Here is a 13998-nt window from a genome sequence, read left to right on the forward strand (position 1 = left end):
AATTACAGCCTTGTTAGATAACATTCGATACAACCACGCAGGCATGTATAACCAGAAAAACCTTTCTCGCAATACCACGAATGTCGGATTATTATACTTAGTAAGGAATTCTCTTGCTAATATTAGAAATCGCCTTTATTTTTCCGTAATACAAAAGTTGCACGTAAGCTCTCGTGCCGACATCGAAAAACTCGTTAAAAATCAATACGTAGCGGCAATGTTTACACGTAGTCATAGCGAAACCAGCCGTATTGGATGTCGGCCAATAGCGGCGGATATTTGTCTAAAGCCATGACAACCGCGGATACGCACCTGCGCTACGGATATTTGGTCACATACACAACAAACATTACGATTAAACGTGAAAATACTTAACGATGAATCAAGATGCTAAGAAAATCGCGAATAACCTCTACGGAAGAGTCAACGCGCCGGCTGTCGAGAGATGCCGAGTTAACTTTTGCACGGACTTAGAAAAGTCAGTTTTGATGAGCAACTTTGAGAGGCGGGCGTGGAACCAAGTTGGGCCCGACGATGAATGGAACTTCTACTGGGCCTCCACGCAGACGTGCCGCAACTTATTCAGCGTCGAGAGCGGGTACCGGATGAATGACAACCAAATAATAAATCACTTCCCAAACCACTACGAACTGTCGCGGAAAGACTTGCTTGTGAAAAATATCAAACGCTACAGGAAAGAACTCGAAAGGGAAGGCAATCCTTTGGCTGAGAAAGCCGAGGTCGCGTTACACGGAGGTCAAGTGGTAACTCGGTATGTTCATCTAGACTTTGTGCCTGTTACGTTTGTTCTCCCAGCCGACTACAACATGTTTGTGGAGGAGTACCGTAAGTCACCCCAAAGCACCTGGATCATGAAGCCGTGCGGAAAATCCCAGGGAACAGGAATTTTTCTCATAAATAAGTTATCTAAATTGAAGAAATGGTCTCGTGAAGCAAAAACGCCTTTCCATCCGCAGCTGACCAAAGAAAGTTACGTTATATCGCGGTATATAGACAATCCTCTACTAATAGGGGGCAAAAAGTTTGACCTGAGACTTTACGTGTTGGTCACTTCTTTCCGACCTCTGAAGGCTTATCTGTTCCAACTCGGCTTTTGTAGGTTTTGTACGGTGAAGTACGACACAAGTGTTACGGAGTTAGATAATATGTACGTACATCTTACTAACGTTAGTGTGCAGAAACATGGCGGCGACTATAATAACATCCACGGAGGGAAGATGACGGTGCAGAATTTGCGATTGTATTTAGAAGGTACGCAAGGCAGGGCGGTTACCGAGAAGCTGTTCGCGGCAATGCAGTGGCTCATTGTGCATTCCCTCAAGGCAGTGTCATCTGTGATGGCCAACGACAGACATTGTTTTGAGTGTTACGGCTACGACATAATTATTGATAATCAATTAAAGCCGTGGTTAGTGGAGGTAAACGCGTCTCCTTCTCTAACATCTACGACAGTCAATGATAGGATATTGAAATATAAATTGATAGATAATATTCTGTCCGTGGTGTTGCCACCTGATGGTGTACCAGATGTTCGCTGGAATAAAATACCAAACGCCGAAGCTTTGGGTAATTTTGACTTGTTGATTGACGAAGAATTGTTAGAGAAAGAAGAACCTTCCTCACACAGTCGTGCCGTGAAAACGAAATATAAATGAGTAGAATACAAAACAAGTGCAGTGAACTTATCTAAATAGATTATGTTTGTTAAATAATAATGTTTCCAACTAGAATTTGCTATCAGTAGTGGTGTTAAGCTCTTGGAATATATTAATAACAATACGATATTTCAGTTCAAAGCGAACATATAATATATTTAAATAATATAACAGAGATGTTAGTGAATTGGATAACAGTGCAAGTTGTAATCCTGTGTATAGTTTAAGGCATCCATTTAGGCGTTAGGCATAAGTTAATTTCTAAAATATTATTTACGAAATAACATTTTAAAACATTTTTTTATAGTGTTAAACCGGCCTATGTAACAGATTCTTGCAATTTTCATAAATAAACATTATGAGTCATAATGTTTATTTATGACATCATTTATGACGATTATGATACATATTTTTTTAAATCACTCATTTAACGAGGTCTTCTTGCGAATACACTTTATATATACATACCCATGTAAAAACGTCTAGCACTAAAACTAACCGGGCACTGACGCAATCTCTTTTAATTAAAAACTATTTTGTGCCGTATCACATGTTGCGACCTCGTAAAGCTGCCACAAGAGAGTGTAAAATTAGAGAGTACATCAAAGAAGCCTTGCATACGTTGCGATTTGCATTTTAAAGTTTGTGGTGGAAAAATAACACCGTCGGGCCATTCTATATGCTAAATAGTGAAGAACTTCCGACCAGTTTTATGTTGTACAAGTTTATATCTGCGGCGACCGACGGAACTTGGCTTTGCTGGCAACTTTATAATTTGGCGCTCCGAGTACTCTTTGGGAATTTACGTGTAGGTAAGTTTTTTTTTGTAACGTAATTTAGAGAAGAGGCTTTGTGTGCGGTTTTGCAAAAGTAGATCTGGTGCTGTTTAAAAGAGTTTATATTTCTTGCCAGATTTGGAAAGAGACATGGCGAAACTATAAGGGTATCTAGTCGACTACGAAATTCTAAGAAAAACATTATTGCGCCTATTTTAGCAGGCAACATCATCCTCCGAGCCTTTTTCCCAATCATGTTGGGGTCGGCTTCCAGTCTAACCGGATTCAGCTGAGTACCAGTGCTTTACAAGAAGCACTATTTTAGCAGGCATGTATGACATTTATGATTTCCCCTGTACCGCTTAGCTGTAGGTAGAAAACAATTTGACATTGAAATGATTTAAAAAAACAATATGCTTGATATTGTTTTTGCTATATAATAAAAGCAATAGGTACCTACTTATTACCGATTCGACCATCGATGTGGTAGTCGTTTGCCCGTATGTGGAATTTATTTCAAATTGATGAGTGGCTCGCGTCATTTGCAGTCTGTAATGATGTACGATCATGAGGTACAAAGGCCGCATCGTGTGTAAAGAGCAATTTTGAGGTTCAAAATGAATGCTAAATGACTTTTATGAATGATCGGCTTGTATAAAGTATACTTATATGTATATAAAAGTACATGTATAACCAGGATGAATAAGTATGCATTTCAAAGAATTTGTCAGCTTTACATGGTCATGTTTCAATTATAATTTTCATAACGTTTTATCTTTATATCTGTAAAAACCCGTACTATGGTAAATCCTAAGTTTTTCTAGTAAAACCTAAGATTTACCGACATGAGTTGGTATATGTAAGTGTTTATTAAAAAGGTAGGATTTTTTCTGACTATTCCTAGTCGAATTCAGTACATGCTAGGTTTTACCATTGTGGACTGGTAAGTAAATATTGGTTTTAGGAATAAAACAATGATAAATCAATTTATCGTCATTTGTTTTAAGTAACCATTAGTCAGAAACTTGCGCAAAATTCTAACTATTTAAGTAGTTTTTATTTCTAAGTTGTATTAATAAAAGTATTGGGGATGTAGATGTGGAGTTAAACCTAGCTTGTATTGAATTGAAATGGTAGAAGTCCGAAAAAATCGTAACTTTATAATTAATTCTTACATTTACCAACGCATGTCGGTATATCTTAGGTTTTACTGGAAAAACTTAGGATTTACCATAGTTCGGGTTTTTACAGTAAGTAACATATCTATAAATTAGCTCCGTGTGTGATATTGCAGTTATGATCTGTTAGTAAATGAAAGTATATCACAACGGCGCGTGGATGTATGTAATAAAAACTTACTTAAGATATTAATTGTATCCGATTTCACGATGATTGAAAACTAAATACTAAGTGGCGAAAATGTTTCTGAAATAAAACCCGGAGCATATCAAAGAGAGCAAATACCGTAAAATAATGGATTGACACGAAAATACGACAAGTACGTGACGTTGAAAACATTAAGATTTGCACTCAGCGAGAATAATGTGGGATCAAAATAACAGATAAAATGTAAAAGCAAATTCAATTTTTACAATGAATAAAATATTTTGACACATATACCTACTGTTGTTTAAAAAATATGAATTCTATTACGTGAATACAAAATTGATTACAATATTCAAATCCCTTGTGTTTTATTCAGAAAAAAATTGACAGACCACTGAAATGCATGATTGTAAAATGGGAAAAAGTTAATCCGATTATAAAAATACACATGAAAATTTTAGTGGAAAAATTGGCGCGTGGGATGGCAATACAGCGTCACAAGTGTGCTCTCGTCTTAAGGCAGAGTTCAGATAACAAGTACCTACTTGAGTCGGTCGTCATATCAAGATTATTGTAAACTGGTCAATAGACCGACTGACCTTGTTAAGATATGATGACAGCTGTTAAATTGTTTTTATACCTATTATAGTTCGGCCATTCAGAGAATGCGTTCCTGACACGTCGCGATTGAACTGACGACGTAACTTTGCAATGGCGTTGCAGTTACGATAAAAATATTTTTGCTGGTTGTTTACCGTTTTAACAATTGAGGAGCATTAAAACAACATTATTATATCAATAATCAATGAATGTAGTTACGTCGTCAGTTCAATCGCGACGTGTCAGGAACGCATTCTCTGAATGGCCGAACTATAGTTTACTTGTGAAATATTTGAACGATAATTTTGAATGTTGTTGCTTTAATCGGGGTAATCAATGGTCCCAACACAAAAGAGATAAAAATATTATGACGTACATAGGTACGTACTTGTTAAAGAGATAAATGTTTCGGTTTATTTAGGTAACATGCATGTATTAACACATTTTGTATATTTTTGTGTTCACACGGTACTAAAATTAAAATGATACTAAAACAATCACCTAATAAGCCACCACACATGCGACAAGTACACCAACTAATATTCACAAGTATGAAATTCATCTTCAAGCAAAAAAAGCGCTTGACATCTAAACGTAGCCTTACCGTCTAATATATACGACAGCGCTTTACACCGCGCCACGCCACCTAATGCATGCTGCATACTTTTCCGTCGCATATCGGGGTACCACTATACGTGCATTACTTATGTAGTTCCTTCTACGACTTAAAAGAACGCTTACTTGGAACCAGCGCAAATTGTAACAAGTACGAGCTTTGAGATTTCCACCGTGTGTATTAATTTTTAATATTACAACGTAGGTGGAGTTGTGGGAATGTGTACCTATATATGTATCTATGTACGTATCTCGGTATCTGTGTAAGCATTCAAGATGATTTTTTTTGTTAGTTTAGGTTATAATAATAAGTGAACACGCTTTCAAAATGGTTCCTTAAATTATTATTAAATATAGGCAGTTATAAAAATAGGCAGTTTAGACAGCAGTTTGCATTTAGGGAGCTCATGGCTACGTAATTGTAGGTACCTAATAGTCGGATCGATCTATCATAAAGGTAGGCAACGCTTGGCGTGGTCGGTCCGTGGACGAGTGACCATCTATGTCAAACGAGTTCCTTTGTGTTTTGGAAGGATAATTTAAATCCGTTGGTCTCAGCTGTCATTTGAATATCTTCGGCAGTTGTTACAGTTTTACCAAGAGGTTTCAGTTTTACCCAGGTTAAGGCGATCAGATGAGCCGTCGCTCCGTGTAAAACAGTGGTACTCAGCTGCACCTGATTATACTCGAAGCCAGCTCTAAGTTAGTTGAACAAAAGATATATGCCGATTTGCATGACACAATGTTGATAAGTATATCTGTAAATGAAGATAATGAAAGCAATTTACGTATGCGTAAGTTATATATTGTTATAAAAGTTCTTTACTAAACCATAATATAAAAATCAACGCAAGCGCCTATTAAAACCGAACTAATTCATTTTGAACTACAATGGATGAAATGGACACAAAACTTTTCAGCCAGCGTTGAATGAGTTAAAAAAAAGTCGGTGGCAAAAAGTTTGGGATGCGGGCAGTAGCCAGGGTATTTTCCCGATCGATAGCATACCAGTGAGCTACCTCCTGCATATTTTAATGTCACGTTTTCGCCTAAGGCTCAGAATGCGAAATAACTTCGATTGAAAAATCCACGAAACGCTCCGTCACTATCAAGTTATTAATCACATTGCGGTGAAAATATACTATCACCTATACAGAATTTGGGAACTTTTTTATATTAATCTTATAGTCATTATGATTAATGAGTTTTGTTAGAGTTAAGTAACTTTTAATTAAGTATTCTTTATAGAGTTTGACCGCGTTATTTCAAAGTTATCTTGAATTTTACTTCCTGTAAAAAACTGCTTGCAGTTTACATACCTATTTTACAACAGTCACAAACCTAATTCCTTTTAAAATAAACTCATGTAATAAACCTAGATAAAAATGAAATAAAATGTATATTTTTACTCGGGTTTTATGGTAAATATACGGTTTTACAGGAGCATAAACTAGGCGTTGACAACGCTGACGTATTCCTGGTAATAATCAAAGTTAGAAACGATTTTTATGAAGTGATCTGGTTTAGTGACGGTAATAAAGTAGAGGTAAGTATAAAACTGTCAGCTTACTTGCATATACAAGCTGTTGATTTGCATCCGTGCCAAATTCAAGGACGTAATTAGGCCCCAATATATGTTACGTATTACCAAATCAACAATAAAATTTATCAAAAATAACTTGTGGCATAGTAAAAAGATGTACCCTAACTGAGCAAAGATTTTAATTCAAAAAACCTTTTAATGCAAAATGTAATAATATTTCGAGCACCTATGCACTGTTCAGTGGGTAACTAGTAAAATATAGATAACAAAAAAAATGAGAATCTAATGCGGCACATTGTCTTCAAATTCTTAAGGAGATTCTATTTCAAAAACAATAAATTTGGGATTCACTTTTCGGTTGCTTAAAAACAATTCGGCCAAAGTATAGTTTTTATCTCCTAAACTGAACGTTGGACCGACTGTGTCATTTTTGATAGCTTCACACCTGGAACCACTGTAATTTCCACTGCATTGGCAGAGTGGTTCATTCTCTTCAGTAAAGTAACAAACGCCGTTGTTCAGACAATAATTGGAGCACATGTTGAAGTCACACCTCGCTCCAGAATAACCAGACTCGCATCTGAAATAAAAACCGTGTTGAAGAGAGAGAAGAGTCATCGAAAACCATCAGTAGCAGGAGTTTCATAATATACTTTACCTGCAAGAGGGTTCCCCTTCATCACTGACACTGCAGGTCCCTTGGTTGCAATAGTTCTGACAGACAGACACATCGCATCTCTCACCGATGTAGCCAGGTGCGCATGTGCAAGATGTGGCATTAGCTTTCTCACCATGAACACAAATGTGGTCATTGTTGGTGGCATTCTCTTGTAGCAATCTGGTTAGAGTAGGACATTCATGAATTCCTTTAGTTTGTTCTGCAAGTGTATATTTGGCCACGATTTTTGATGATTGCTGACCTTCAGTCTCGGATTCATGAAGTCCATGAAGATAGGGTTTCGGCAGTGTATAAATCAACAATTTTACACCATGATCGGCCCAGTAAACAAATTGATTTGAGATAGACAATGCTGTTGGAATACGACCATTACCTAGTGCTGAGTCGGATTCGTTCGTTCCATTCAAATACGCATGATTCAATTTGTAATTGTGGGTTTCATTACGTCTCGTATCAATCCAAAACATTTTCTTTATCTGAGGGTCGATGACAAGATAATCAGGCTCATGGATATCCTTATCTATCACCACTTCTCTTGCTGAGCCATCAAATCGAACTCTCTCTATTGTAGGCTTCGCAATGTTTTTGTTGGTCCAGTAAACAAACCTGCAATTTAATGTCAGTTATCAATCACAATTACTTGCACGTGTATTAGTCACCTAACTTATCCGAAACTTAGAACTTTATTAGACGAATAGCAACACATACATTACATTATAGGTACTAGGCGTCCAATATTCTAGATAAAGTATTTTATTTGATGAAAATTATGAAAAAGTCTTTTTGCCTCCTGACGATTTTGAGCTGTGAAAAATTTCATAACTACCAGATTTCATGAAATTAAATTCCAATGGGTCGATTTACCTAGGTCACTCATTTCTCATAGTAATCTGGCCTGCACATTCAGACCAGTTTTCCCAACTGTTTTGGGTCCGTGTGATCCGGGCCGCTGCCCAGGAGCGTGTTTCCCCCTAACCCTTCACCGCTATATGTAACGAAGAAAGAACATATCCCCACTCACAAAATATGCGTTTTAAAATGTACTAAGAATAGGTTTTTTTAGGGTTCCGTACCCAAAGGGTAATTCGGGACCCTATTGTTTTCGTTCCTCTGTCCGTACGTTCGTCTGTCACCAGGATGTATCTCATGAACTGTGATAGTTAGAGAGATGAAATTTTCACAGAAGATGTATTTCTGTTGCCGCTATAAAAACAAATACTGAAAACTAGAATACAATAAATATTTTGGGGGGCTCCCATACAACAAACGTTACGGATTCCGATTCACACTTGGCCGGTTTTTTTTAATAGGTGGTGCTCTTCCACTGCTAATTCAAGCAATATCAGTAACAACGTACCCTTCACAACTGTCCACTGCAATAGAACTTGGGATTTCATCAGGCAACTTAATTACAAGATTTTGTTCACTGTCGTCGCATTTAGATCCAGACTTTAAAGGTATCGAAAAAATAATTCTGTCCTGAACCCAGAAAAGTAAATTCTTGACTGGGTCGTAGGCTATAGTCTGGATCTGTTTCCTGGTAAGTATGAGCTCGATGTCGTTGGATGTGAAGTTCAATCGGTATACGGAAGAGTTGTCTGTCTGTTGGTCGACGATCAGGAGCGTGTCATGTAGTGCGTCGTAAGCTAACGCCGTGAGGTTCTTAAACTGGAGACTAGCGATGCTGTGTGTTACCGTATCGTTTTTAAAAAAATTATTCGTTTTTCTGTAGCCATTGCGTAGTCTGAAACAGAAACAATGAGCTGATTAAGCTTTGGTTTCCTAGGAAAGCGGTGCAGTCATAAAGCGGCCGTAATACAGCGGTGAATGACGTCACTAGAACGTTGTCTATGTAAACGAAATGGGGCGGTTTCCTAGAGAGCGGGAACTGACACCGTAACTTCAAAAAGCGGCGCCGCCATTTGCATGACGGCCGTCTTGTCGGTGTCAGATGGTTTGGTGAACGTTTTATTGAAAGCGGTGAAGCTTTTTTGATCCATATTTGTGTTTTTTTTTTCGGAACAACGTAAAAAATGAGTTCCAACTCTTGGAGCAGCGAGGACGACGAAATTTTACTAGATTTCGTTCGTAACCACAAAGCAATAAATAATATAAAAAGTAAAGATTATAGAAAAAGTCAACTAAAACAGAATTGGTGTCGTGAAATTTGAGAAATATTAAATAAAACAGGTTAGTAAGTATAATACAACTAACAAAAAGTTTATGACGGTGTGTTAAAACGGCCGTGGAAATTTCCACATGTCATCACCGTAAAGACGACCGTCTATTTGCGTCCGTAATATTACGGCCGCTATATGACGGCACCGCTTTCCTAGGAAACCCAAGCTTAGACACTTACAAAGTGACTGCTGCCCTCGGCTTCATAACATACTCGCCTATAGCTCGGGTGGATTTCACCTCGGTCAAACACGCAACGACAAACTTCCTGTACATGTATCAAAATGAACTATTTTTGCCGAAGCTATCTTAGGGGGGATAAATCGGATAACGAGAAATTATTTTTTGCATGTCATTTTTAAATTGAAATGTTTTTAATAATTTGATAATCATTTACTATTTCCGTCTTACAGACAAGAAATGAATCACCACTTACTACAAGTAGGTACTTACATCTATATCTATACAAATAATAAATCTGTAGAAAAGTAATTTTTGTACATTGAAGAAATTGACAAAAAAAATAGCCAGCATGTTAAAGGATAACTAACAGAACTCATTTCCATTATTTTTGTCATTTTTGTCTGTTTATCTGTTTGTCTGTTTGTCTGTTTATCTGTTTGTTTGTTCGGGATTCACGTAAAATCTACAAATTAAATGCAGACAATGCTAATATACAAAAATTCTACGTAACTTGGGGTATTACTTAGTTTTTGTTTCATCGAAATCGATTCACTCTATCAAAAGATATGATTAATTTTGTGAATTCAAGATGTAAAATATTACGACACGCAATCTTTTTGTCAAAACTGTACATTTGAATGTTGTACTTATATTAGTTGATCGGCTTATTATTAATCTTTACACAGAAAATCACACCTTTATTCGGAATTCGGAAGAAAAAAAAATGTGAAAATTTTGTTTAGCCAAGGTTAAAGTAGCTCCATCTGTGGTAAATAAAATACATCAAATTTGTCAAAGGAGCGAGGTGGTAAATGACAATATTACCATACATTCTTTATAGAGGATTATTATTTCAACAGATGGAGTTGTGTATTTTCCGTAATTCACCATATTTTAACACGTAGTGTAATTTTTCGATAGACATTTCAATAGTGTTTGTCAGTTTGCCTTGCCACATCAAAATCCAACTATAATTATTACCTTGATGAAAAGAAAATTAATAGTTCTCAGCCAAATTTAAAACGGTGCCATCTAAATTATTTTTTGAACATTATGTCAAAAATGATGACTTTAGTGGAACAATTAATTATCATTTAAAGTTATAGATGGAGTTCATATCAGGATTTTTTCATAAACATAGTTTAGCTTATCTTCCACTAATGTGGTGGCCTTAAAACAAATTACTTTGAGTGAGTAGTATTAAGTAGACCTTAATTATTTTTTCTGATGCAAAATATGTAAACTTAATCCTAGAAGAAATGAGGATCTATCTCTCGCAAGCGCTGCTAAGCGTGAGGAAGGTAATGTAGGATTCTGTAGCTTTAAAAACAAGCCCAGATACAAAGTGCGGATAAGAAATGGGAGCTCTCTCTATTTAATACCATACACACGTAAAATGCTTTATGCGTCTGAAAACGTACAAATTACGCGCCGCATACCAGAGACATGCTTACTTTCAACTTCTGATCGCAAATACACTGTTCACGATTACGAACAGTCTCAGTAAGACCCGAGCCAAGTCTAAAAACCCTAAAAAACACCTTTTATATAAAACTACGTTTGATGTCATTTAATCACAAAGACAGAATTGTTCTCTGTTGCAAATCCTATCCACCTATATCCTATCCTAATCCAGAATGCATTGCAGGTGGGCATTGCACAAAAACCAATGGTATCCTATTCGAGAAGTCAAAAGAGTTGACCTGCCAACGTCAGCTTCTGCGCTAAGCAAGTGTTCTTAATAGTACCATCAGAATTACATTCATCGTTGAATGAGGTGAATAAATTTTCAGAAACCACAATAACAGTAGGAGCCAAAGCGTATTATCGCTTCATAGAGCTCTGATTGGCCCCAGGTGACCAAGTCAGGTCTGATTTGTTCGTTCATCAGATCTTTGAAAGTGTTTCGGTGGATACTTACTGTCGTCCTGTTTACGTGTGACACAAAATATGGTTTATAAACGTCCTCCGCAAGAGCGAAATTTTCCCGGTGTGCGGTAGTGACGCACAGTATACAACACTTATGTTTCTTTCTTTTGATTTGCTGGCTCCACCAAGAAATGACAAATTGCGAGCGTACATTCTGAAAATCTTGGCAAAACTACAGGTTTCAAGTACGAACACATGAAGTGGACTCTCACAGATACGTACATTTTGCCTATTCGTGAACAAATGCAAACATTTCGGTGGAGTCCCGGCTTAGGCCTCCCCCACATTAGGCGTGCGCGATCCTCGGGCGTGTGAGTAGCGCGGGCGCCGCGCGTGCGTCGCGAGCGCGTTGCGTGAGCGTCGCGTTTTGCTGCCCTGCGGCATTTGCAGCGCGCTCGCGGCGCGCACGCGCCGCTCTCCTTGACGTTTAACTGCTAAGGCGTTTAGCGAGCGGCGGGGATAGCAGGCGAAGGGGTAAGAACGCAACTCAAGCGCCGCGTGGTCGCCGCGAGCGCGTCGCTTGCACTCTTCACACATGCCGCAGGGCAGCAAAACGCGACGTTCACGCAGCGCGCTCGCGACGCCCGCGCTACTCACACGCCCGAGGATCGCGCACGCCTAATGTGGGGTCAGCCTTACCATGAGTAAGTGAAACTATCCTACCCTATGCGCCTGCTGATGATGATTACTCATTTTATCATCCATCCAGCTATTCCCCAACTATGTTGGTGTTGGCTTCCAGTCACCGAATCTGTTTGAGTACCAATATTTTGCTTGGAGCGACTACCTATCTACAATCCAGTCAACTACACAAGACGATATCCATATTATGGTAAGACTGACAGACTTTCTGGCTTCTGATTAGTCGCAGCAGCTGCAGAAAATGTACAAATGACAGCTTTGTCAGACTCAAAGCATGTAGACATAGATTATAGCTGTTTCCTGTGAAAATTACTTACGCACCATACGTAATAATTTTCCAAATTCGCTGAACAACGACACAAACTTTACTTCTTTTGTTTAGATAAATGGTCACATCCACAACACAACCTTGATCAATGAATCTATGCGACTGCTAAGTGCTAATCCTAATTATACTGTCACGTGAAAGAATGCACCTACGGGATAAGTAGTATTTTGACGATTCTATATTGCCCACGCAGACGAAGTTGCGGGCAACAGCTAGTTAAAAATAAATAATATATTATATTTTACTGAAGAATTTAGGAAAGAAGGTATACTTTCTTAAATGAGCCATAGCCGCATCTGACTCACAGTGCTCACATTGAAAGAAAGGCTTAAACGCTGTCTTATCTGCATGACATGACACCTTTGCCCAAAAATGTGTTGGCTTTAGAGCGCGGGCACACTACATAGATTTAGTCAGCCGATAGTTGATTTGGGCTCATAAATCAGTATGAAGATAAATGGAAGTACACACGTAACAACCATTAGGTATTTGTTCGGTATCAGACCGACTAAAAATTTATATTGAATTAACTATTTTCTAAAAGAATAACACATTTCTTTCTTATCAAGGGCCAACTAAATAATGTGCAGTGTGCGCGCGGGCTTACACAAATAGCGCTCTGTACTCACCCCAGGAATGGACCAGCCCCACAGACAGCACCACTAGCGCCCACACACTCAGCACTTTGTACATTGTATCTCAGAAACGGAGTGCACAACTATACGCAAGTTCAGATCTCAATATATTGAGGGAATTGCAGATGCGTCCGACTACTACGACTGCTGTCGAATTAATGAAGTTATTATAATGCTTTCTGATAACTAAAGGAAACATGCGTTTGAACTACAGAAACAAACAAAGAAACTTGACATAATATATTTTTGCTATTCGGACTTTCCCTGGTGTAATTGTTGCGAGTATAGCGATACGAACGCTATCGGATTTGAACTCTGAAGACCTTCGATTATAATTATTCTCCCTGTTTGGTTGGGTTGTTTAATGAAGTTGGAATCTTAAACGAAGGGTGGTTTAATGCAGTAGGTAAGCCGCAGCAAAAAGAAATTGCGGGGGGAAGGGGGAAGTATTCATGGGCGGTGGGGGGAGTAGTCAGGGACGGAGAATGGAGGCACTCAGTCCACCTTTGAGCACTGACTGAGAGACTGATAGTTTGAACATGTTTTCTCGAGGAATTCGGCATAATATAAAACCAACTTTGTATAAAACCAAAAGTTGGCACGGGAAACAATATATTTTATTTAACTTACAACTGCCTGTTAGCTATTGATATTTATCGCATAGGAATACATTTTAATTTTTCATGTTTCATACATATTAATGTTTCATAAATCCGTCACGACTTTGGTAATTTTAATATTTATTTATTTATTTAGGCTTACCAACTAAGACACATACATACAGACAACCTTCAAAATAAAGGTAACAACATTTAGTGTATGCTCTTAAATTAAAGGTAGGCTCAACATTATTTTTAGGCTGTTCAAGTAAAAATGAAAAGTAATTAA

The 13998-nt window shown here is 37.9% G+C and overlaps 1 protein-coding gene and 1 pseudogene across 1 annotated transcript; one reads left to right on the forward strand and one right to left on the reverse strand.

Annotated features, from left to right (window-relative positions):
* Window positions 1-377: 377 nt before the first annotated feature.
* LOC124633372 (polyglutamylase complex subunit TTLL1-like) lies at window positions 378-1704 on the forward strand. Its single transcript, XM_047168563.1, has one exon. The coding sequence runs from the start codon at window positions 378-380 to the stop codon at window positions 1674-1676; it is 1299 nt and encodes a 432-aa protein (XP_047024519.1). The 3' UTR covers window positions 1677-1704.
* Window positions 1705-6393: 4689 nt separating this feature from the next.
* Window positions 6394-13258, reverse strand: LOC124633262 (annotated as a pseudogene).
* Window positions 13259-13998: the final 740 nt, after the last annotated feature.

This window comes from Helicoverpa zea, chromosome 9 (genome assembly GCF_022581195.2).
Source record: "Helicoverpa zea isolate HzStark_Cry1AcR chromosome 9, ilHelZeax1.1, whole genome shotgun sequence".
In the NCBI taxonomy this organism is placed as follows: Eukaryota; Metazoa; Arthropoda; class Insecta; order Lepidoptera; family Noctuidae; genus Helicoverpa; species Helicoverpa zea.

Bases quoted from the DNA above. Each gene is read 5' to 3' on its own strand.
- LOC124633372 (XM_047168563.1), top strand. From the start codon at position 378: ATGAATCAAGATGCTAAGAAAATCGCGAATAACCTCTACGGAAGAGTC.